The sequence below is a fragment of the Atractosteus spatula genome, chromosome 2 (genome assembly GCF_055471065.1).
Source record: "Atractosteus spatula isolate fAtrSpa1 chromosome 2, fAtrSpa1.hap1, whole genome shotgun sequence".
Taxonomy (NCBI): Eukaryota; Metazoa; Chordata; class Actinopteri; order Semionotiformes; family Lepisosteidae; genus Atractosteus; species Atractosteus spatula.
The window spans coordinates 28826573-28852220 of NC_142707.1; the positions used below are offsets into that span (position 1 = coordinate 28826573).

Genomic DNA, 25648 nt, shown 5'->3' on the forward strand with positions numbered 1-25648 from the left:
ACAATGAAAGGGAAATGGCTGATGTACTAAATGAGTATTTCACTTAGGTGTTCATTAAGGAAGAAGGCAATCAATATGTTTCAGGAAATGGAATGGCAATGTTACTCCAGGGCTAACCGGAGTAGATAGTAAAAGGACCTTATGCAGTAGCTTATAAGAGTTCAAGGACTAAAGGGTCAACAAACCAGGTGTACTTAACTGTAAACCAAAGTCTGAAAGTCATGGCCAGGAAGAAGCAGTGTCCAGGAACCAGTAACACATGAAAGGTAAACTCTCAGGAAGCGCGGGAGTGAGGGTCACCAGGAAAACCCAATACTGAGCACCAAGGTAACTGTGGATAGCCCTAAAGTATCATGAAGCTGGGAGGTGTGGTAGTGAGCGGGAAAGCTGATTGGGTAATTAGTCCTAAGGTCTACGCCTTCTCGAATTGGCAGAGCTGGAGGCGTGTCTCTGATTGCGGGAGACTGTAGCATTCAGTGCAGGGACATTATCATAGTTCATCCAAGATATTTAGTCCCTTTAATCTGGATACATTCTACATACTGACAGTCTCAGCTTTTCTAGATAATCTAGATATGAGCAGTATATTCTTAATAAAACAATCCGACTCTGACACCTAAAACTAAAGGCATTGTCTCCATCTGAATCATTGTGACCTTCTACTACTATGAAAAACATACAGTGTATTGGCAGATTATGTACAAACTTATCTAGATGTATTTTGGGCCATTTTGGGTGGCTAGATGTTACAAAACTTCCTGGAAGCAAGTCCAGGGATGGTCACAGCAGTCATAAAAATAGGAAAGGACACTAAATCAAAATGCAAAAAGGTCCTGTTATTCAAAGGAAAAATACTTACAAAAGAAGCAGATCAAACATAGAAAATAACAAAACTGTAGTTTTGCAGAAAATTATAATAACAGTTTAAGAGGCACAAGCTTAATACAAGCCCAGTTGTGATACAACAACAAACCAGACAAAGATTGGCTTCTACACCTTGTATCTCTCTCTCTGGCATCCGTCTGTCTCATGAGACAATGGTTTTCCATGTTCCAGGATCAATATTGCTAACCTTCATGTCACGTTTTAAGACATCTTTGTATCACAGAGCAGGTCTGCCAGCAGGTCTGGTGCCAGTGGCCAGCTCACCATACAGCATGTCCTTTGGTATTTGGCTGTCTTCAATTCGGCTTACATGGTCGAGCCAGCACAGGCGTCGCTGAGACAAGAGTGCGAACAGACAGCGAAGATGGAAGGAGTTGAGGCAACGCTACTGCCGGGTGTACAGGGTTGAAGTCTTGCTGTCATACAGTAGCATGCTAGGCACGCAGGACTGGTACACTTTTATCTTAGGCCAAACTCACTGCAGGCACGTGCAAAACTGTTGATGAACCTCTGGAGACCTTCCTCAGAGTGTGCAACCAGAGCAGCGTCATCAGCAAATGCCATTTCCTTGATCTGAACCTGGTGAACCATCGTCTTTGCCTGGAGTCCCACCAGGTTGAAAAGCTTCCCATCACTTCTAGTCTGAATGTAAACACCATCCTCGGAGGAACTGAAGGCGTATGAAAGCAGCAAGGAGAAGAACATGCCAAAGAGTGTTGGGGCAAATACGCAGTCCTGTTTTACCCCGCTGTTGACCGGGAAAGTATCTGAGAACAAGCTGTCGTGCTGCACAGTGCCCTGCATGTTTTCATGGAATGATGGAATCATCCCAAGAAGTTTAGGCGGGCATCCAATCTTCTGGAGGAGCGTGAAGAGGCCTGTTCTGCATACAAAGTCAAAGGCATTCTCCAGGACAATAAAGGCAATGTACAATGGTCTTCTCTGTTCTCTACACTTCTCCTGGAGCTGACACAGTGAGAAGATCATGTCAATGGTTGATCTCTTTGCCCTGAAGTCACACTGAGATTCAGTTTACACGCGGGCAGCAAGAAGCTGCAGTCTATTTAGAACTACCAGGGCAAATACCTTGCCAACGATACTCAGGAGGGAAATTCCTCGGTGGTTATTGCAGTTACTACTGTCTCCTTTGTTCTTATACATGTTAGCGTAGCGCATGTCTTGAGGGACCCATCCTTCTTCCCAGCACTGGCACAGGAGTTCATGGAGATGACTGAGCAAAACTGTCCGTTTACCGGACTTTATGACCTTGTGTGGAATGCCATCCTTCCCTGGGGCTTTCCTGCATGCAAGGGAGTCAATTACCTTACCAATGTTGTCTACCATTGGTAGGTTATCGAGGTCATCAATGACAGACGGGTTCTCAATGCTTTCTCAAATATCTATATTGGCTTTTTGAATGAAATATTTGTGACTCAACAGACTTCAATAAATACAGTACATAACATTACATACATTACAGCATTGATAATTGAGGAGAAGGTACGTTTTTATTATTATTTTTGTATTAACAGTTCATTGGTAAGCAGTAGAAGAAATGTGCTAACCTGGTCTCCTGGCATTTCTGATTTCACGAACAAACATTCCTTTCAAGCCAGCCTGTAGCCTTTCGGCTGCTTGTATTTCTTCCTTAGTGGGCTCTCTGTTGTTCCATGACTCTGGCACTTCAGTCCTATGACCTAGAAAATATTTTTTTTCTGCAGAATTTCTTTAAGATTCTTATTTGTTAAAAAATATTGTGTGTAGAAATGTACCTATATCTATGGAAGCCCGTTTCCGCCAGGGAGTAAAAATAAACGAGCTATGGTATCTCGTAATTGCGACTTTATATCTCAGAATTGCGACTTTATATCTCGCAATTGCGACTTCATATCTCGCAATTGCGACTTAGAAACTCAGAATTACGACTTAAAAACTCAGAATTGCGACTTTATATCTCAGAATTGAGAGTTACAATCTCAGAATTATGACTTTATATCTCACAATTGTGACTTTTTATCTCACATTTGCAACTTCAAAATGGCCCACATTTCATTGTCTGTCCTTTTGTTTTGTAATGGATTCGGGCTTGTGCCCTCACCGCTCCCACCCTAGTTCGTGCCACACTGCATTGGCTCAACCCAAGACTTGCCAGCTGAGCTAAAGAAGACCTTCTTTTTTAAGAAAAAAAGGAATTGTACCAAGATAGTTTTGGATAGATTTTCAGAATGTTATTGTTAAACATTTAAAGGTAAATGTTAAATTTAAAGATTTTGATATTTTATATTTTAAGATTTGGATCTGATTTGGATAAAGGATATGTTCTTATTATTAATCTATTAATTATGTTGGCAAAATACTTCATCCACAAAAGTAAATGGTCTAATACTGCTCCCTCTATTAATGCTTTTAAAGTACAATTCCTTTTTTACTTAAATTCTATTAGAAATTTAAAGAATCAAAAGGCAAGACATACAATGGAAATATGAAAAAAAGTTTCAGCTTGTATAATTGTGAATTCCTCTGGATGTCAAGTGTCTATTTCTGTATCTTTTTTCATATGCTGTCTTCTTTTTTGTATTTCTGGTGTTTAAATAAAAACTTTTTTAAAAAGCCCACCGTCCACTATTCCATCCGGGTACTATGGAAGCCTCCCTGGGGGAAATGGGATTCCATAAAAACTAATGTAATTAATTTGATTTTTATCAGGGCACTTGACAAGACAAGTCTTCAGGCCTATAGATCCTATGATCCAGTACGATTTATGAATACAGTGTAGTGGAACGGCCGACATACAGGTTGTACAATCTGGTTGCAGTGCGGTGACAGCACCACCTTCCCCTGCACATAACAGGGATGTTGGCTGGTGGAGCTAAAGAAGGTCTTCTTTAGCTCAGCTGGCAAGACCTGGGTTTGAGCCAATGCAGTGAGGCTTGAACTAGGGTGGGAGCAGAACCCAAATCCATTATCCAATAACAAAAGGACAGACAATGAAATGTGGGCCATTTTGAAGTCGCAAATGTGAGATATAAAGTCGTAATTCTGGGTTTTTAAGATGCAATTCTATAAAGACCACAAGCACAAGGTAGTGTTATATTGTTTTTTTTATTTTAAAATCAACCTAGAATCAACCTTTTAAGCACCGTTTCATGTAGATGTAAATTCCATTTTGGTTATCCTTACCAAATAAAAAAATATTTTTGTTCCAAATTATATATCAGTTTTGAAAAGCTATTAGATAGTCAATGAATGTTACCACAACACTCCTGAAGAGACATTAATCATGCAATTAATATAATTTTTATATCCCTGGGCCATTTGCTGTCAATCCACTTGCCTCATTCTCCACTGTGTTAGAGAACAATTTGAAGTGAAAGTTAAATGATGGTCAGGGTTTACACTTATATTGACAGATCCTTTGGATCCTCAGATATTCTCAGAAGTCCTTGCTTAGTGGCAAAATGGGAATCTGATAACTTTGCCCTCCCTAATCCTATTGTAGCCACAGTCAACTGAGTCACTCTAGACTTAAACCTGGTTGTATCCTGTATAGGATGAGGTCCATGAAAGGGTACTTTGCTGAGGTCAAGGTAACCAAGTAGATGAACATGAAAATTTCACATTACCTAGACTCCTGTTTTCCTGAAGGCCACTTCCAATGGCAATATCATATGTAAAAGCCCGAATAGCAAACTTTTCATCAGGTGTCAAACTATGCCCCAGTGCTTTTGTTATTGTGTGGTACAGAGCATTATTGAAAGCCTGTGTGATGAGAAAGCACTTTTAATTGAACAAATTTGTAATTAAAATAAAATAAAGCATGCATGTTAGAGACATAAGTTGGAAAATGGAGATATAAAAGAGAATCACTTGAAAACAAGCTTACCTCTGCATTTAAAACTCAATTACTCTTGTGTACAGTATCTGGAGAATGTTTCATGGAATAAATAGTTCCACTGTCATTTGTGCATATTTATAAAGAAACTTTTGTTGACAAAAGTTACAGAAAAATAAAAAAAACTCTAAGTGAAAGAAACCAATTAATTATTTAATTATTTTTTTAAATAGTCTTTTCCTAACAAATTTTACAAACTTCTGACTATATAATTAGACTTCACTCTATTATGAAAATAGCAAGTTAGATTATTAATTAGGTATTTTTTAAATGAACTCTTTTTTAACTTTAGTAAAATATTAAAACTTTCCATAACTGGCATTATAAGGGGTAACCAATATAGTAAACCTGTTATACCTTGCAGTGGGTTTTCACCTTTCCTGTGCCATGGAGACCTGGAGGATAGTAAGCCAATTCCAGCTCCTTTAGGGCCAGAGGAAGTTCATGCTCATCTGAGAAGTTATTTACCACTTTTCCAACAGCCTTCATGATTACTTTAGCTTGTTCTATAAAACTAAGGCTTTCCTAAAAAAAGAAAGAATTTTCTGAAAGCTATTATTTTGCATGCATCACTGTTTTATAGAAGCATTAAACAACATTTTGATTTCTGTAACTTTTACAGATACAGATCTGAGGATTTTACCAGGCTACTGAAATGATTTTCCCCAGTTGGTACGGTATGCTTGGTATTCCAAGAAAGATACCTGCAGAAATTAAAATGATCCTGTATTATAGCCAATGCATTCCTTAAGTTAAGTTAAACCAAGCCAATCCGTTATTTTTCTGGTAGTCTCTTGTACTTAAATGAGTCAAATGACTAATATCATTTTGATCTTGCTACTGTACTCTAGTTTAATACATTTAATACATAGTTTTTAGCAGGAGAGAATTATTCTACAGTTATAATCAAGCTATGGTTTTCAATAATGATGACTGTCAATGACAAATGCAATTTACATGAAAAATCTTGATTGTCCAAATTTATTTCCAGAAATATGAAATTATTTTTGCAAGTTATTATTCATTTAAAAATATTATTTGGTTCTTAAATAAATATTTATTTAAGATAAATAAATAAATATTATTCTTGATTCTTTCACTAACACAATTGTGATTTATAGAAATCACTCTTTGCAGTTTACCTTTCATTTAAATAGATTGTAAATATAAAAGAGGTGAATATTTTTTATGTGTAAATATGTGTGTAATAGGGGTAATGCATAGTCTGTAAATTGTTTTTGGAAATTAAATTTCTTCTGAGATCATAGGGCACTAAGTTGTCTAAGAAGGTGGCAATTAAGATTCTGTCATGGCACATTCAGAGGGGTGTTACAGTTCATACAGTATATTAACTTAGGATGTCTGAGTATTACTGTAAGTATGCTATATTAAGTATAACACGTAGTTGCATACTTCTAAGTACTATAAAGGTTTTAAAGAGCATTCATCCCAAAGACCATTACACAAAAGTTATTGCTGTACAGCTTTTCATTTACAGTATAAGGAGGATCCATTTTCTCATCAATATCTGCAAAACATTTTTAAAGAAGCGACTTCTTTAAGTTAATTTAAAAAACATTTTTAAAGAAGCGACTTCTTTAAGTTAATTTAGCAATATCCAGTCCTCTATTAAAAGGAGAACAAATATTGACATCAACATAGGATGACTGAAGTGTACTGTATATTAAGAACTGTTCATAGAGAATTATTTCATAGAGAATTATTTGCATAATATGAAAACAGCAAACATTTTTATGCTATCACATTCTTCTTAAAACAACCGTTCCCAACTGTTCACTACAGAAAATTCTTCTGTTCATGTTGAATAAATTCAGAGCTAAATGTTGCATTTAAAACAACAATAGAAGCATTGAATAGACAAATGCTTCAGTGGAGAATGAACAGCTTGACAATTGTAATGCCTGCAGTTGCTATGGAGATGCATACCTTGTCAAGGTTTGGCATGATAGTTTCCTCATCACCAAAGACAAATGGCAGGGTACTGCACAGGTGGATGTGGTATCCAAGGGGAGATCTAGCAGTGAAGCGTAATACATGGCGACTGACACAAAAAAACAAAACAAATATCTCAGGCATGCCAAACACTGTACAGTATATGCCTTAAAGATACTGTATTTCATCTTATAATTGGGCACAATTCATTGGAATCTACTGCATATTTCAGCGAAAGTGTCAATAATGACAAAATAAGATAAAAAATATTTAGAGTCTAAAATATTTAAATTTTAAACAAAAAGAATAAAAAAGTAAAACAATTATTGAAACACTGAATTATGATTTAAAAAATCTTGATTAAAGGAATGTAAGGAAAACCTTACATTTCTCTAAACAAGTTAATTTCACATTTATGTTCAGATAGAATATTACTACAGAATAGTGAAGAAAAGGTTTAGTTCTCTAATTCTGTGAACTCAGAATCTAGGTTTAACATCCTCTGGGACACTGATCCAAATTTAGAAACTGTGACATTTATTTGAAGCTAAAAGACATACTGTTATTCCCTTGAACCACACATAAAAACATACCATGTTAACTTTTTCAGTTTAATAAGGATGTGTGGATTGATGTGTTCAATCAAGATAAAAATAATGAACAAGTTAAAAGCATGATTTTAACATGGTCAATTCACAATTTGAAAATTCACCAACCATAAAACCCTAAAGTAAAGGTAAGATGTGGCAAAACATGTATGAATACTCCCACCAAAAAATAAGTCTTTCTATTTGTCTTGTTAGTTTATCTATTTCTTGAAAACCAATTTTGCATACAGTACACCCTTGTGCTCACTGTGCATTTGGACAATATATCCTGGACTGTGGATTCATGTGTGATTTTTAAAATATAAACAAAATGGATTTTTATTTTATTATCTGAATCTAATCTCCAAGTCTCTCCTTCGCAAAAATGGAGACTTATTTTAATTCTCATACAGTAATCTTGTGTTTTATACACAACACAATGAACTTGCAGAAACCTTAGTTAAAATGGTTTTATTAAGATGATTTGTGAATATCAATTACAGTATATATTGTAAATGTCACAATGGATAGTCCAATTACAGCAAAAGCAGCATTTACTTCTTAAAATGTTGCAATTAAAAATATTTTACTATAGGTATATTTGAATAGAGTTTATTGCATAAATAAGTGCTAAACAAATCACAAAATGTGAAGCAAGGTAGTGAGGTACAAGTATAGCAGTATACAGCAATATACTATCATAAAGAAATAACTGAAAAAAGACCATCTTCTTACCCAGGAGGAAGTATCAATAAACTTGCTTTTGTAGCAAAGGTACGAATCTGTAGAACAGGTGGCTGAGCTGTCAGACATTTACAGGAAAATGGTTCGGCAATTATCAAACCAGACTGTTGAAGGCTACTGTCCTTCTCTAAAAATAAAGTATAACAGATCGAATTAATCTTCAATAAGACACTTACTGAATTTTGGAACAAAATAAGCACATTGTTTCAAAGCTTAGAGTTTTGCTGATGCATGCTTGGTTTATGTAATGAATTAAATGTTGAGGAATGTGCATTTTAAAATCACCCAACTGGACTTTGACATGTAAAGTGAAAAATAAAAAAAAAGAAGAGCTAAGTTGAATAAAATAAAAATACCTAAAACATGAAATTGCTTAAATAATTTCTTATATAATATTAAAACATAACGGATAATGTATGTGTCTACTGTATTTTCTCTAGTCATAAAGTTACATGGATAAAAAAAGTGTTAGAATCTGACTATGAAGAGAATCTAAAATCAGAAATAGGACTTTTTTAATCTCAGATTTTGGCAAACATGTTGTCTGCTCCTCGCCCTCATCTTGTGATGTTCAATTAACAGCCTGCTGATCCTAAACAAGAAACAAACACTGATTTTAATCCCTGCAAGATAATGTTATGGACCAACTGTGCAATGCAGGGTACAGATAATCCTTAAAAGAAAACGGGAACTGGGGAAAACAACAGTTTTTCGGGTGTGTTTTGAATTCAAGTCAGCTTCTTAATTGCTGAACTGGAAAGACAGGTATGTATTTTTTACCAGCTCTTTAGATTTTCAGTGCAAAGCAGTCAAAATCAGCAGTGATAATGCACTTGAACTGGATCAATAATACTACCCCATACACCAATACTGCGCCACACACATTAGCATTATAAAATGGCTAATGATTTTATTCCAACTCATGATTCCTGGTTTTCTTAGGTAATGAATACAGGAAGAACAACCAACCTTTGTCATATGTGTCCTTGCTTTCATTTCCAGCCTCTCCCCCATGCACCAATGCAGAGAAGCTTATTAAGATTTCTGTTGGTATCAAGCTGTCCACAAACAGGAAATGAGACCCCTTTTCATCTGGTGACTGAAAACATTACGTGTGTTATTCTTCATTGTGCTTTGTTTTCATGTTTTTGTTTAGACAGCAGAATTGAATGCATCTCCTGCACAAACATGCAAGTATCTTGGGAAATCAAACCACAATGCTTTCTGTTGGATGCCAGGCCCGATGCAGCGTGAAGCCATTCTGCTTATCTTTAGAGATTATCTGACACCTCTGTTGAGAAATTTACATTGTTTATTGGAATTACAAATAATTCTATTAAAATGAGTAGCTCATATTAAGTAGCTCATAAACAGGTATTAGGTGGCATCAACACAGAAGTATCATTAACACTCTCATAACACAGTGACATTTTTAAAATGTCTCAGATGTATTCAAGTAAATCAGCAGCAGTTTTTCTAAATTGTGCATTCTTGCACATACAGTACATACTGCATATCAGACATACTGTACAAAGGTAGTGCTATTTTTGCTTTACAATATTTATTTAAAATAGGTAATTCAATGGTATAAAAGAAATGCACAGATGAATGCACAACAGCCCAATAGTACATCTTAGATGAAACAAAGTTAAGCAATGTGTTTAAACTGTTACTAGTTTTCTACGATGAACCAGATACACTAAAACTGTGATGTAAATGGTTATTTTAAGCACATTTCTAAAAGGAAAAGTATTTCTTCCCACTTGTTTAATATAACTAAAGTTGTTTATTGAAAGGCTTTTCAGAAAATTCTTCTTTCACTGTATAAAACGCATTTATATTGCAAATCTTTAATATCTTTACTGCTCTGGATAACAGTCATTCATTTTACTGTTTTATGCAGGCCACTAGACGGAGAAATAACAGTGAGCAATCACAGAAAGCACAGGGTATATACTTAGACACCCAGAATTCCAATCATGTGATGGTATTGTTACAGCTATACAGTAGGTGACTAAGAAGTGTCTATAAGAGTTTAGATAAAGTGTGTGACACCTGGCAGAGTATTCACTTCCTGCTTTAAAGCAGAGGGGATGTTTGCTGAGATGTGGCATGCCCCCTGATCAAAAACAACTAGAAAGTTTACCTTGGTTTACCTACATGTAGTTAATTAAGAGTAAATGATTGACAGTGAGCAATCCAGAAACACACCATATAAGATCACATAAAGACAACAGAAAGAGAGGGCAAGAGGCAGCGGAAAAGAAAAGAAGAAGAAGAGAGGAAAAGGAAGGAGAGACCAGAAGAGAGGAGTCAGGAGTTGGAAGCTTGAGCTAGATGAGAGCCCCTACTTCATGATCATCCAAAGAAAACCTTATTGCTTGCTCTTCGCTATTTTTGGGAACTTGGGTTTTCTGGGTAAAAGATAACTTGGTTAGAAATGTCTTTCCTGCTTGTGGGTGCAGTTTTAGAATAGGGAGATAGGCTTCTATTTATTTTGTGGCATCTGGGTTTGGAGAGAGAGATTTAACTGTAGGTTGTATTGCATTTATTAAGAAGGCAGCTTATTTCTTACTGTGAGCTCTGTGGGCATTATTTAAGAGTTGAACAGTAGAAGTCTGAGGTTTTCTGGGTGATTAGGATTTTAGGCCTCTGAAATGCCTTGATTGTGCGTTGTTTTGTTGTGTGTAGCGTAGTGTTTGTCTTGTCATTGTTAATAAACATTTGTTGAACCAAGTGTGCCTGGATTATTACTCTTTTCACCAAAGCTGTGCAAGAGAATAAAGAATTCATGTGTCTCTAATTATACCAGCTGTTCAGGTATATTCTGGAGAAATCACTTACAAGTTGGGGGGCTATGAATATTTATTTTATTGACTTAACCACTCAGACAAATCCTCATTTTCAGCATTTTCATAACCCCCCATTTGTAACACTTGGATAAAACTGTATAATGCACTAGTAAGAAAAATCTCAACATTTAATAGTGAATCCTTAAGTAGATGACACTATGGTCAAATATGGAGTATGTGCATTTAAAACTGAGAACTGAGAAGAAGGATCTTCTTTACATAAAGTGTTGTTGGAGTATGGAACATGCTGCCCAGTCCTTTTATTGAGGCTGATACTCTAGCTTCCTTCAATAAACTTTTGGATGAGTTCCTTGGATCAATTAATTACTGAAGAAAAAAAACAAAAAAGATAGATGGGGCAAATGACACCCTTGCATTTGTAACAATTCTTATGTTCTTATAAAAATAACAAGAAACAATGAAACAAAATAAAAATAAAAAATAATAAAAAAGGAAAAAATCCCTTTAACTCCTAAAACACTATAAGGCATTTATTTTAATTTGTTATAATATTTTTAAATGTTAGTCTTAAAGGCTTATTTGGTTTATCTAGACTTTTAAGTAACAATGTAAGAGGGAAACATACATGTGTGACAGCAGCTGTTGAAGCCTGGTGTTTGGCAGGTGTGCTGCTAGCATTAGCAGAAGGGGCACTGGATGACACTGCAGAAGATCCTTTCAATGAAACCAGATTCTGATGATCAAATAAAGGAAACTCTATCAAGAGCATTCTGGCAAATAACACAATGGTTCTTTGAAGACAAAACACAGCTTCATATTTCTTGCCATTTACAAAAACTGCTGTCTAATCCAGAAACAACTTTAATATTATGAATAGATGCACGTAACAGTGAGAAAACTACAAATACAATATAGCAAGTAAAAACAAGCAGTAGTATACACAGGATGCAGTTATCCTTTAAAACATATTTGTGAAAACTGAGCGCTACAGAGTATTTGGTTCACTCTGCTTGGGACTTTAGGGAACACATTGCTATGGAATGTGGAAACCAAATGGAAGTAAATTCACTAGTGTAACCCAAAGAGTGTGAAATGCATTCCAGTGTTATAAAATTGCCACCAGCATATGAGAATGCAGATGAGAATTTTGGTGTGTACTGCCTTTTCTGAGGGAAAATGTTAGAACATAAGAAAGTTTATAAAGAGAGGAGGCCATTTTGCCCATCTAGCTCTGTTGTTTTTAGTAGTTAATTTATCCAAGGATATCACCTAGATTGACTGGGTAGCTTGCTCCAGAATAACACAACCCCCTGTATAAAGAAATGCCTCCTGTTCTCGGATTCAAAAGCGCTTAAGTTTCTCTTTGTGTCATCTGGTTCATTTTCACTGTTGATTCTGAAGAAGTCCATTGGGTTAACTTTTTAATACCCTTGAGGATTTTGAATACTTGGATTAAGTCCTCCCATAGTCTTCTATGCTCCCCTTGATCTCTTTTAGGCATACACCAAATACATTGGTCATCGAAGCACAGTTGTTGCAATAGAGTTGTATGAATAGTTCAGCTATCATTAAACTTAAAAACAATGAAGAATAAATAATTGACGATTTAGTGTAAGGAAACGTTCTGTTTTTTGGAATGTTTCCTATCCCTTCACCCACGACACAGACAAAATGTAAGGTTGACAAAGAAAATTTTTGAGATTAGTAAGTACTATGTTCTGATACCTAAAAATGACAGACGATCTGTGGGAGAAATTTGGAGTTAGTTATTTTTAATAAGAACCCACATACACAAAAGAAACAGCCTACTACTAAGTTAAGGGTGCATATAACAAATTTCTATATTTAAAAATGTTATTGTTTAAATTTGCCATTTTCATCACAGAAATTAGTGTCTTTACCAATTTTAAAGACAGTATTTTGTATACATAGACATACAGTATACATATTTATTAAGTGTTGTACAACAGCTAATGACATAAATAATAAGCAACTGTTACCAAAAGCATTAAATATCTGCAGTACTGGAATATGAGTACAGAATTGTGCAGTAGCATATCTATGGTATATGGAACAGATCCCCTGATGCCTGAGAAGGAACACTACATAAATAAAATTAAGGAACAGCAGAGAACAGATGTGAACACAAAAATAACCCCTATAGTTAATATGAACTGCATCAGCAAATTTATTAAAAAGTAGTTTGTTCTCACAAAAAGTTATTTTAGTTATAAATTAATTTAAGAATATAAAGTATTAAGTAATATACTGCAGTACAGGTTGATTGCCAACATAATTGTGTATTTTCATTGTGCATATCTTGTGTATTTTTTTGTTGTCATTCTGTAAAGTGCTTTGAGAAGCCACCTTTAAAGGCGCTATATAAACCCACTACCCTGAGATTATGAGTCTCGTGCTCTACCAACAGAGCTAGTCAGGGCCCCCTGTTATTATAGTTTGTGGGTATAATTGCAAAAGCAATTTCTCTAAACTTGATTTAAAATATAAAGTTGTAATCTAAACTTCTGATCTAAGACATAAACTTCTATATTCTTTATTAAGGCATCAGTAATTAAAATTAATAAAATGTATAGTGCCTTGGAAAAGTATTCAATCCCTTTCAATGATGTTCCATTTTGCTGAATTACAAACGATGTATACACATTTATGCAAAGTTTTTTATACTTTAAGTTCTATAAAAATTTGTTGTATTCTGTTGATATGTGCTTTTCTACAACTTTATCCTTGAGTTGTTTACAAAGCTCCTTGGTCTTCATGGTTGAATATTTGATTTAAATTCACCAGCTAACTGAGGGACCTTATAGAAAAGGATGTATTTATTCTAAAATAACAGTATTGCACACCAAGGTTCATCGACTAATTGTAACGTGTCAAAATAATATTGTGAACCTGTATTATTTTAGGTTTGCCACAGCAAAGGAAGTCAATATTTATGCAATCAACATATTTTAACTTTAAATTTTTCTTTGCAGTTTATCCAGGCATTTAACTTCTCTCGCCCATTAAAGTTTGAGCATTCAAGTTCTAATTAAAAAATATTGTTATGGCTGAGAGAGGTACAGTATGGTAAAAGCTAACATTTGCAGTTCTCAGAGCCTAAAAAACTAAGAAATCAAGTTGTTTACCAAGCAGTAGGTGGGTTGAAAGACAAAGGATCAGAGTGAAACATCTGTTTTACTCTAATTTGCTTCCTGATAAATCATTATTGTCTTCATCAACACACAGAAAGACAGGATAAAAAACAGGACAAGAGGCGGGGGGGGGGGGAGGAAAGGAATGGAAGAAAAGAGCAGAGTCATACCAGGCAAGAGGATCTTCTTTAAATCAGTCTTGGAGATTAGATTCTGGCTAAGTAGTCTGAACCTTGTTTTTTTTTAGCATCTTTTCTGCTTTTAAATTATTTTTTTTCTGAATCTCTGAATTCTGATCCTTTATTGCTGAATCCTCAGTCTAAAGATGTTCTCTCCTAATTTAGGGATGCCGTTTTAGAGATAGAGTTCCATTTACTTTTGGGCAATCAAGGGTGTTAAGAAGGAAGATTTAGCCCTGAGACATATTCTCCCTAGTTTGGACACAGGGTTAGCATACTGGGTTTCAGGGACGGTAAAATGCTGTTCCTGAAATGCCCTTTTTTTTGTAAATAGCATTATATTTAACATTGTATGTGTGTGATATTTTGTGTCCTTTAGTTTATGTTATTTTATATGTGTTTGACCAGAGCTGTGCCAGAGAATAAAGAACTCAGATGTCTCAACTTCAACAGCTTGGCATTTGGTATTTAATTTTTTTACTTTAATTATTTTATATCCCACTCTATTTTCTTTCTTACCTCTATTTATAACAATGTTTACTATTAAAAATCTTTATGATGTGTGTAGCGGCAATGCTTGTTAATAAGACAGAATTAAGTGTTGCTGTGCTTTCCCAAATGAGGCCCCATCTCTCTCTTCATCTCTGTGGTGCAGCCACAGAGAAACTATTCATGCAGGCTGATTTAAAGATGTTTTCTTTTGATAAGGGACAGCTCCCAAATGGGGGTGCTATTAGCTAAGCCTGGCTATCATGATCAATGGTCATCCATTGGCGCCTATCTGTCTAGGGAGTGCCAGATGGACATCTGGACTGCATTCCTAAGTGTCAGGAGTAAGTGACTCATATCTCACCTTGATCAACCAATCAGGGACTGGTAGGCTGAGTAACCCACGTGGGTCTCTGATGCCCATGAAACTTTCAACCAATGAATGAGCTGAAGTTCCTCCAGGTAAAAACAGGCAACACAGAGAGCCTGTGAGATTATTCTGGAGAATTCGAAGGAGAATTCCAGGGGTGCGAGACAATTCCAGGCCAGGACGGCCCAGGAGCAGAAAGGCTCCCAAGGGCAGGACATTCTCTCAGCGCGCCTCCTGACCATCCTGAGACTCAGCCCGGACAACCACGTAACGGCCAGTGTGTCCGAGTGCCAGAACTTTCCTTTGTTCTAAGAGTCGAGGGCGGAGGTTGCCAGAGAGTAACCAGAGGATCCACCCGAGGTTAGCATCAGCAGCAAGCCTCGTGAACAGGTCGGAACTGTGGACAGCTGAATCACTATTCAGAACTAGCGCTTCATCAGGAACGAACCGGTCCTCTTCCTGACCTGCTGGGACCCACAGTCATCTTTTCTCCTGTGCACAAACTCTTGCTAGTTTCAGCCAAAACTAACTAGCCGGTCTTCAGAGAGCATCAGCAGCGCACCGTCGCAAGCCGCACAGCACAGCCTGGCACAGAGCCAGAGAGCGCGGATTGGACAGCAACAAGCCTGCAATTGCTTCTTTGTGCCTGCAGGAGATCTGAATCCCCAGAGATTGGATGAGTATTCAACTTCACTGCATTACTGCTCGAGAATTCAATTGTTATCCCAACCAGTTGATATCAATTTAATTCCTATGAGTGATGTACTTGTTTTGAGTATCTAGTGTAGAAGTTGTAACCAAGTTCATTTACGAAATGGTCTAAATGAATGATATACAGAACGTATGTCCTCTTGATATGTGTAACTCTTTGTAACTGACTGAATATATACCTTTTGTATTCTGATAACCCTCACGATAAGATTTGTTAGGTTTATATGCACATTCTATGTATTAATAAATGTATCCTCGTGTATTAGTACCTGTGTGTGTGCGTTGTTTGAGTTATATCGCATGGTTGGATTCTAAGGCCATTAAAATAATCAATTTTGTGATTTACTGCCACAATTAATAATTGTCCCAGTAAATGCCCAAACCCCTACAGAACTGGTGCCTCGTGAAAGCACACTACATGTGTATACATCATTTGTAATTCAGCAAAATGAGACATCATTGGAAAGGATGGAATACTTTTGCAAGGCACTGTATTTTTAGAAAACTGAAGTCAAATTGTATTTACAGATCTGTATCAAACTCAAATCTCTAAATGCAAAAATAAATACCTTAAAGTCAGACTTCTGGAATTGATTTGCATATGTGTTTGGTTTATGAAAAACCAATAATGTCCTAAAATATAAAGAAAAAACAAGTTAGTATCATTAATTTACATTTTATACACCAGATACAATTCCAAATTACTACAGTACAGTATTTTAATTCAGTTAGCCAATATCTATTACGTTTGCCCACAGGAGAAAACAAAAATCCTCATGTTCAAAGTTGAGAGTAATTATTATGTACATAAAGTACTATTAGCTACTGTATTTGAAATCAAGATGGGGAGGTGAATTATCACAGCAGAACTAAGAAACTAAATAACTGATTTTGTTATAAACAGCCAATGGTTTTGTGTCTTCTTTATAAAACGCTTAAGATACATTTTTTTCTAGATTTTTTGTGGATGAACATTATTGTTACAATTTCACATATGGATAAGCTTGCATCTCTGCTTTCATCACTGTTGCTTCCCTGGGGGATTTAAGTACCTAGGCATTTTGAACATAGGGCCTAAACTTAACAGATTAATCTTATCTGAAATGACAGAACAGTGGACAAAATAAAAGGCAATGACATGTCATTTATGAAATTTCTTAAAATTTGGCTAGCTGTTACAGTTAACTGTTAAAAAGATTTAAACATTTTTTTCAGATTTCTCCATCAGTAAACGTAAGTGATTTTGGGTGTGTGCCATTTAGATACTGTACCAATCAACAAATAATGTAAGAGCTAATTTCACGAAAAATTTCAAATGGATTGTCATGGGCCTTTTATGCTATTTAAATCTGACATTTTACCGCCTACTAACTTTTGTTGCATCTGAGCTCTCAGTTATGTACAGTAATTGAAAACTAATTGAATAATAGCAGTGAATTAAACATATTAAGTTTTATCAGTTATGTACGTATTGGAGGTTTCTTTTAAATATTTAATCTTGAAAATTATAGCTTGCAATATTAAACTTTTAAGTAGAAGAAAATGTTGAAATGTTCCAATTAATCAACTTATCATTTTAATTAATTAATTGTCCATGCAAATTACAAAGAGCTTGGCTAAAACAAAAAGCTGGTGCTATGGTAGCAGTGAGTGAAATTTGGAATTTATACTCCATTCTAGTCAATACTCACCAGTACTCCATCACTTTGACATAACAGAGTATAAAGCTAAGTCCTAAGCATTCCTGACATCACTTCTTCACAATTATTATTATGTATAAATACAGTATTAAACAGTATTATATTTTCCTTGCATTTGCCTTTTGTATCCCTCCTCCACTCCATCTCCACCTTTGCAGATCTATTCAAACCCCCAATGAAATAGGAAAAAAACACATTCAACAGGATGAGCTAGAAATTGGATAACGTGAGTTGCTTAAAACAATTTAACTACAATCATAATCGTAGTGCACAGAACATTGTCATATTTGTAATAAAAATATGTCCAGAAAACACATTGCCTTTCTTTGGAGGTATAAATAAATCTGGGGGGGGGGGCAGTGTATGTAGTGTCATTAATGATTTTGTTCATAAACATCTCACACAAAACATTAATCATGTATTGAGGTTAGTATTAAAATAACTAAGTCAAGGCCCAGAAAGGCAAGTCTTACTGGAAGCACTTGAAGAAGTCCTCAAAGTCAATCCATGTTTCCTGAAGGATAGGTTTCTCTGACACAATTTCTTCTTGTGATCTGAGCATTCCATGGCTAGAATATGTGGTGTGTTCTGTCACATGAGCTGCATTAGAGGTCTTGTGATCTGTGTAACATGTGCACAGCAGTTTAGTGAAAAATAAAAAATAAAGAAAACCCCCTAAAAGAAGTTTTTAAAACCCTGCATTTAAAATGAAATAGTTTTCACTATTTCAAAGAGAGTGACGGAGGAACTTCTGGAATCCCCACTTCTGGACGGTGATTCCTGCTCTGTCTACTAAAACGAATATTATAGCCGAGTATGAACTGCACTTTTTGAGGGCCAACCTGTGATGGAGCAACATTCTATACAGAGGGATTAATGAACTTTGTTATTACTAAGCAGTAAAGAAACTGAGCTCTGGACCTTTAATCAACTTAAGCTTGTAAACACCTTAACCTAATGACTAAACATAAATCTTTAAACATTTTATGAAATGGTGCGAGGAAAAAATTAAATGTGTGAGGCACTTGAAACATAACTCTACAGACTAAGGAATGGCTGGAATTAACCATTTTATAGATGTTCCAGCACTTTAATTAGACATGTACTGTACCTGTATATAATAACTTTTACAAGTTCCAAAATAAAATGAACCAACTCTCAACAAATATTCTTCTGTGTAAAATGAGTATCAGAAATGCACTTGTTTTAGTGTGGTTATTTCATACCATCCAAACTACCATGTTGGGGGACAAACTTGCATATATCCAAGCAAGCAAACTTTACTGTCGGTGTTACACAAGCCAATGTTTTTTTCTTACTAATGTATTTCACTGATATTTTTCTGCCTATTCTACAGCCAAAGACACAACTTAATGCTTTAAACTTCACTTTGAGACATGATGTCACAAGTTAGCAATGAGAGGCAATTATGCCACAAAATGTTGTTAATAATAAAGCTCTTTTCATGGAAAATCTTCAAAAAATAATACACATAAAGCACAAAAAATAAAAACAAAGAGTAGATCAAATCAATTCAGTAATTTCATTGCAAAGACAATTGTAAAGTCCAGGATAAGGAACAGATAAGAGCCTGGCATCATGGGACTCAAAGTTACATGACATTACATTAATGTGAGGATAAGACAAGCCATTCAATGTCTTGAAAGTCAAACATAAGGGTTTAAATCAGCATGATACTAAACAGAATGCCAATACTATGAGTAATACAAACATCAGATTGTGTCCTAGTAAAGACCATTGCTGTTCACATTTGGACATATTGAAGTTTTTTTTTTGTTTTCGGAAACCTCAGAAAGCAGATCATTATAGTAATTAGGTCTGGATGACCCATTGTGTCTGTATCAGACACTGACAGAACAGGACACTAACGGGAATTTTCCTAAAGAAAGATATGCCATGCATGAGGTTTATCCTTTGGTAGAAATATCTCCTTGCATTTTCAGTGAAGCATAAACATGTTGCTCTGGGAAAGAATGTATTACAATCCTACCAGAACAATTATGGAATGTGCTTTACATAATGCTATTTGTAGGTGTAACAGGGTTCCTTTCCAGACGTTGGTAATATGGACCTGTGGTGATCACTGACTCATTTGACACATTTTATGGAATTGGTTCATGTGGGTAGCTGCGTCTACAAAGGAAAAAGTAATAGGTTTATTCCATGCTGAAAACAGAAGAGAGAAAACACGACGTTTGAGGTCACACCTGAAGAAGGCTCCACTGCCGAAACGTTGTGTTTTCTCTCTTCTCTTTTCAGCATGGAATAAACCTTTTACTTGTTCCTTTACATCTTATGGAAGATAGAAAGTCAATGATAGGGTCTCTTGGGAATAATTATTCTTCTTCAAAAGCAGTTGATATCGTAAAAGAAAAAAGTTTTTCTCCCCTTAGGAGGAAGAAGAAAATAAATGTGTGCCTTAGTTATAGCGCTTTGGATAGGCTCTGCAATGTTCGCTGAACATCTGCGTAAGCATTTAATATATTGTAGTTGTGTCAATTAAGGGGAGCAGCTGCCAGCAATGATATTATTATAGCATGATCACGCAGCTGTCAGGGAGACGATGAATGAGCCAAATTCTTTGCCTTGGTATGCTCTCAAGTGGGGATCAGCAGACTTTAGACATGGAAAAATGTTCGCTCTGTCACATAGGAAAAACCACAGATCTCATTGTACAACTGTCATATTTAAGTCAAAACATCAGTTATTTCATTGTCATTATTTTCCATAACACTTTCAACACTTTTCTAATTCTAATATCTAATTCTTTCTCAGAGAATGTGTATTGATACTGTATATTCCAATAATTGTAATTAGTTTGAAGATCATAATCACAAATAATGTGTGGATGTGACCCACACAAACTGGTGGATGTGTGGGTCTCCAGATCCAGAGTTGGGCACCTCTGCCTTATATCTCTCTTGTAAACATCTATCCTTTTTCTAACCTCTTTGTCTAATACAGGGTTGCAGGGGATTTCTGGAATTTCCAGAAAGCAACGGAAACAAGGGAGAATAAACACTGGATGGGACACCAGGCCATCACAAATATACACACACTAACACCGGACCAATTTCTCCCAGAAGCCATTTAACCTACCAGTCTCTTTTTGGACTTTGGGAGGAAATCGCAGCACCTGGTGAAAACCCATGCAAAAATGGGGAGAACATACACACTCCACAGAGAGCACTGCAGGAATTGATTCCAGGGCCCTAGCATGGCAAAAAGTCAATGCTTACCCTTACACTATGGTGACAGGAAGAGAGTCTGTAACAAGCCCCATCTAGGAAAGGAGATTGTAGCTGAGAAGTTTAAATTCTATGGAGTGAAACAGGGCAGTAGCAAAGAGGCACATAAAAGTCTTAGTTCTGAAACCTTCATATCCAGAAAACCAAAAAGAAGAGTGTAACCTATACTTACATATGTACTGTACATAGTCGCACCCAAAGCATAATTCATGTTGATGATAGGAGTCAGGTGGCATATGGTGTGAGGGTTGTGAGAAGTGCGTAATTCCATTAAGGCTGGTTATAAAATGGGTAACACCTCATACATCAGCGATGTACTGTATAATTAGGGCATAATATGGGCTGGGAGAGGAGAGGGTACAATGAGGCAGGAAACCCTATGCTCAAAGTTAACTAAGGAGTATCTTTACTCAGTATGCTTGACATAGCTGTAGTGAAAATCAAGAAGACAAAGAGAGTCGTCACCCACTGGCCCATAAAAAGCAGGATTGACGTTTTCTTTTCCCCAGATTTCTTCCCTGTTAGGGTATTTGGATAAACGTCATTCTTGAATTTCTTAATAAATATGAACAGGAAAGTGACTCTGAGCTAAAATTTCCATTTATTCCTATTTCTTTGTGTTCATCCTTTGGTTGACACTCCTATTTCCTAACATTTGCTTGAAATAATCTTTCTACACAGACTTTGAAATTTAATTGGCACTGGGGTACCTACATTGTAACATTGGACTATGTAACACTGTAGGTTACATCTTAAATATGCAATTAATTGCATCTTGATGCACTATGCAAGTGTCTTATTTTCCACTATCATAAGTATTACAAGGACTACTCCTTTCTCTTTTTCAACTTGGAGAAGCAAAGGAATTTCTAGATTTTTAATAAGGATGGTCTTCAAATATTCTAGAACTTGCAATCACATTGTAAGTTTACTTACTCACTTTTTATGACATTTTAAATGTGTGCCTGTGATGTCCCGTGGAGTGTAAGACTATACAAATGAATGTTAAATTGCTCTAAGGGGCAAAACAAAGGTTAGGCTTCTTCTAGTTAATTTATTTTTTTAATATTATTATTGCAGACTTCATGCAAACCCTTAGCAGTGTTTTTTTATTAAAAACTGGGAATGGAATGTTGCTGTTAAAGGTTTTTCCTACTGTAGGACAACATCAAGCTACCAAAATCCTTCATCACTGAGTAATCTACAGTACTTATAGTGCCTTGTGAAATCATTCAGATCTTTCAATACTGTCCTATTTTGTGAAATTACAAAATGATGCATACACAACTTAATATTTCATTCAAAATCTGAATACTCAAACCTGAAAAATTTAAAGGTAAGATAAGTTACAGTAAATGTCGGCAAAAACTAAAGAAAAAAATTAAAATATGTTGATTGTACAGATGCAGCCATTCAAAATGCGCGGTACAAACCCGCGGTACGGTAAACTACCCACAAGCCACTGCGGGGCACCGGAGGGCACCGCGGTAAGTGATTGGCTGGCCAAAATGACCGACAGGGGCACTCGTGGTGCATTGGTTGGTAGTGAAAAGATTTAATCATTTAATGTCTTTACTGTGCACATTTTAATCCGCTTAGTTTTGAATATTTATATGGAATTTTACCACTAAAGGGAAATTTTAGTAGCTGAGCATAAAAAGAAGAGGAGCATAACGCATCTGAAGGTCATAAACGATATTAATTTAGGAACATAAACATTACTGTATGTACGTAAACTGTACTGTGTATGGCTGGTCTTGGTAGTTTAAAGAAAAAATACACACCAGTCTTCCATTTCTCCCTAAACATTTTAAGCATGAAAGTTTTATGAAACGGTACTCAAACATGCGATTTCTGTATAGAATGAATTTTAATGTTAAAAAATTATTTAACACGAAAATTAAGCTGTTTACATCTTCCGCCTGAGAACAGTCACCCGTTGCTACCCAACGCAGAAACACAGCCACTAACTAGCAAAGAGAGGACATTAGCTAGCCAATATGATAAAGAAATAAATGATTATTTTGTTTATTTCTTTTGCACATTTATTTGAACATTTCCATCGATTGTACAAGCACTTGGAAACTGTGCAATCCCTAGTTCATCAGGCATTTTCTTTTACGCTGCGGGCATTCTCCCGGTCTGGCGCCGGTCTGTGTCTTCTAGGATATAATGCCAGCGAACTCTTGTTTTTATGTCCACTATAACAGACAATCTCCTTTACTTTTAGCGTTTAATAATTTCCTAAAATGAAAGTGATTTACTTTATTTCCCTCACGGGATCAATAAAAGTATCTATCATCTGTCTAAACTATGGGACAGAATTCTGGGGTCTCCCCATACCAGAGATTATGGTAGGGCTTCAGAATGGTGATTGGCTGACACCATCTGACACCCCTCTGATTGGAGAAAAAAGACGTGCTGGTTTGCTATACGTACATACTGTACCAGGAAGAGGATTTCTTTCTATTTGAAACGTGTATTTTAAAAGTTTAAGAAGTAAAAACCTTACAGCGCACACAGATTTCTAAACTGATCAGGATCGTTATCTTTGTCTTATGCATAATAATGTTCACCGCTCTGTCCAGCAAATTAATAATAAACTTTATTTTATATAGCGTTTTAAACGAATAAGTAATTAGATTGCTCATAAACCTAATCACTTATTCTACATAAACACAGCGTAATTGCTCTCTGAAAATGCTTTTTCTTTTTATTTAGGCTCAGATTTAGATTAGATCGTATTATTATAAACTTTCTTGGAAAAATGTATTTTATGTAAACCATGTTTGCTATTAATTCATTTAGGGCTAGAATATGTTCATTGTCTTCCAATCGAGTCGAGTTGACATTAGAAGCTTGCCACGCCCGGACTGTTACACCAACACATTAGCATGTTAAAGCGATTTCATTGAGGAGCCTAGCTTTCTTAACTAGTAAGTACGGTACTTCCTTGGTTTTGGAGGGGGGAGGTGTCTTTTGCTGGAAATCTCGCCCCCTTCTACTTTGAAAATACCTGTGAAACCGGTTTAATTCGTCACAGCCAGCACTCCCGCAGAGAGGGGGGTTGTACTCGTTAATGTCTAAGCTGGAACACATCATTATATCTCATTTTGTATTTCTATAAAAAAATCGTTTGCCCAGCCTAACACTATTGCTGTTATTGTTTTTATCCTGTAAAGCGCTTTGAGGAGCACAGCTTTCTCACCACTTAGATTACTTTTTGATACCATCCTTACACAAAGCAGAAACTTCTTGTATTTTCCGATGACATACAAGTGGAAAGATTACAGATTTTAATCGTCTTTTTTCTGAACCAGGGAAAATCTGATCATGTTTCTCTATAACAATAATAAAAAACTTTATTTTACATATCACCTTTAAAAGTGGCATCTCACCTTATCACGATGAAAGGTGATTTTTTGTCCACGTTTTAGGCCTGAAGCACCTTTTCCTCTAAGATTTTTAAAAAAGCCGTTTTTTTGCCCCATCACCTACTGTATGTAACTATTAGTCTTGATAAGCCTCCAGTCCTTGCTGATAAGAAGTATAACTCAGTGGTGTTGACTGAATGTTGAACTTTGTTGCTTTTGCAACAGATGTAATGCTTAGCATTTAAACCTTTCCAAGCAACCCCGTGGAATGACGGGAGTGACGGGTATATTGTACATTTTCTCCAACATTAGCCACTGACCTCTGTAACTCTGCTGCCCTTGGCTTCATGGTGGCCTCCCTAACCAGCTTCCTCCTTGACCAGATATTCAGTTTGGAGGTACAGCCTAAGCTAGACAGTGTCTGGGTGACTTCTAGTACTTAATGATTGAAAATAGATATTAACGGTCTTTAAATGCTTTTATACCCGTTTCCTTATCTCTACCTTTATACAGCTTTATCCATGAGTTGTTTTGAAAGCTCTATATTTTTCTTGGTTGAATCTTGCTTGAAATTAACTTGAGGGATCCTATCAAGATAGATGTATTTATTCTGCAATTATGTGAACCACTGTTATTGCACAGATATAGAGGCCACCCAACTAATTCTATAGCTTGTTAAGGTAATTTTGTGCACCTAAATTAATTTAGGTGTGCCACAGCAAAGGGTTTGAATACTTATCCATTAATGACTTATATTTTTCTTTTTATATTAAGTATCTGTTTACTTCTTTCTGGTTTTTGGATTGCATGTGTGGAGTATGTTGTGGATGTAAGAAATACAAATTATTATTTCACTGGCTGCTAGCTTTAAACCAAAAAAATGTGAAAATTATGCAAAAACTAGAATACTTTTGTAAGGCACTGTAAATTTTCTTGATAGAAAACATATGCAGATAAACCATTGTCCCTTGTGTAAAATCTGTCTGAATGGCATTGTGTATACCATTTTATAAATGTTTTAGGAGGCAGGTTTTCAAAACAGGTCTGTTTTTCTTGCCCACTTTTCCAAATAGGGTTGTTACCTCAGCTAAAAACATGTTGCAGTTAGCCAATGAGATCCATTGGGAGACTCTGAGGGTACAGTGGAGGCTTGGAGTAGTACTGCTGGTGTAGTCATAGCCTTGCACAGTACTTCTGTCTTAGATGTTTGAGCAAGTATCTACATTACCATCAGAAAGGAAAACTGATCCCAAATGTCACTACAATATATCACTCACACAAGATACATACATATATAAATGTACAAGTAATAGGTTTATTCCATGCTGAAAAAAAGAAAGAAAACACAACGTTTCGGCCGTGGAGCCTTCTTCAGGTGTGAGAAAGACAAGGCAGTAAGCAAAGGTAATGTAGCGGGAGAACAAAGGCTGGGAGAGAGGAGGAGTGAGAGGCGAGAGCAGGGGACAGAAAGAGAGGCCAATCAAGAGGTGTGAAGTTAGAATAGGCTTAGAGAGGTGTGAAATGAAACTT

General features: G+C 36.0%; 1 protein-coding gene across 1 annotated transcript in view; it reads right to left on the reverse strand.

Moving 5' to 3' along the window:
* Positions 1-25648, reverse strand: part of adgb (androglobin) — a 111652-nt gene that overhangs the window by 34939 nt on the left and 51065 nt on the right. Inside the window, exons 15-22 of the mRNA XM_088939997.1 lie at positions 17949-18096; positions 16345-16408; positions 9031-9160; positions 8053-8188; positions 6725-6839; positions 5135-5302; positions 4509-4644; positions 2451-2582 (exon numbers count right to left, since the gene is read on the reverse strand). Of these exons, the coding sequence (XP_088796123.1) occupies positions 2451-2582; positions 4509-4644; positions 5135-5302; positions 6725-6839; positions 8053-8188; positions 9031-9160; positions 16345-16408; positions 17949-18096 (1029 nt within the window). The remainder of the gene's footprint in view (positions 1-2450; positions 2583-4508; positions 4645-5134; positions 5303-6724; positions 6840-8052; positions 8189-9030; positions 9161-16344; positions 16409-17948; positions 18097-25648) is intronic.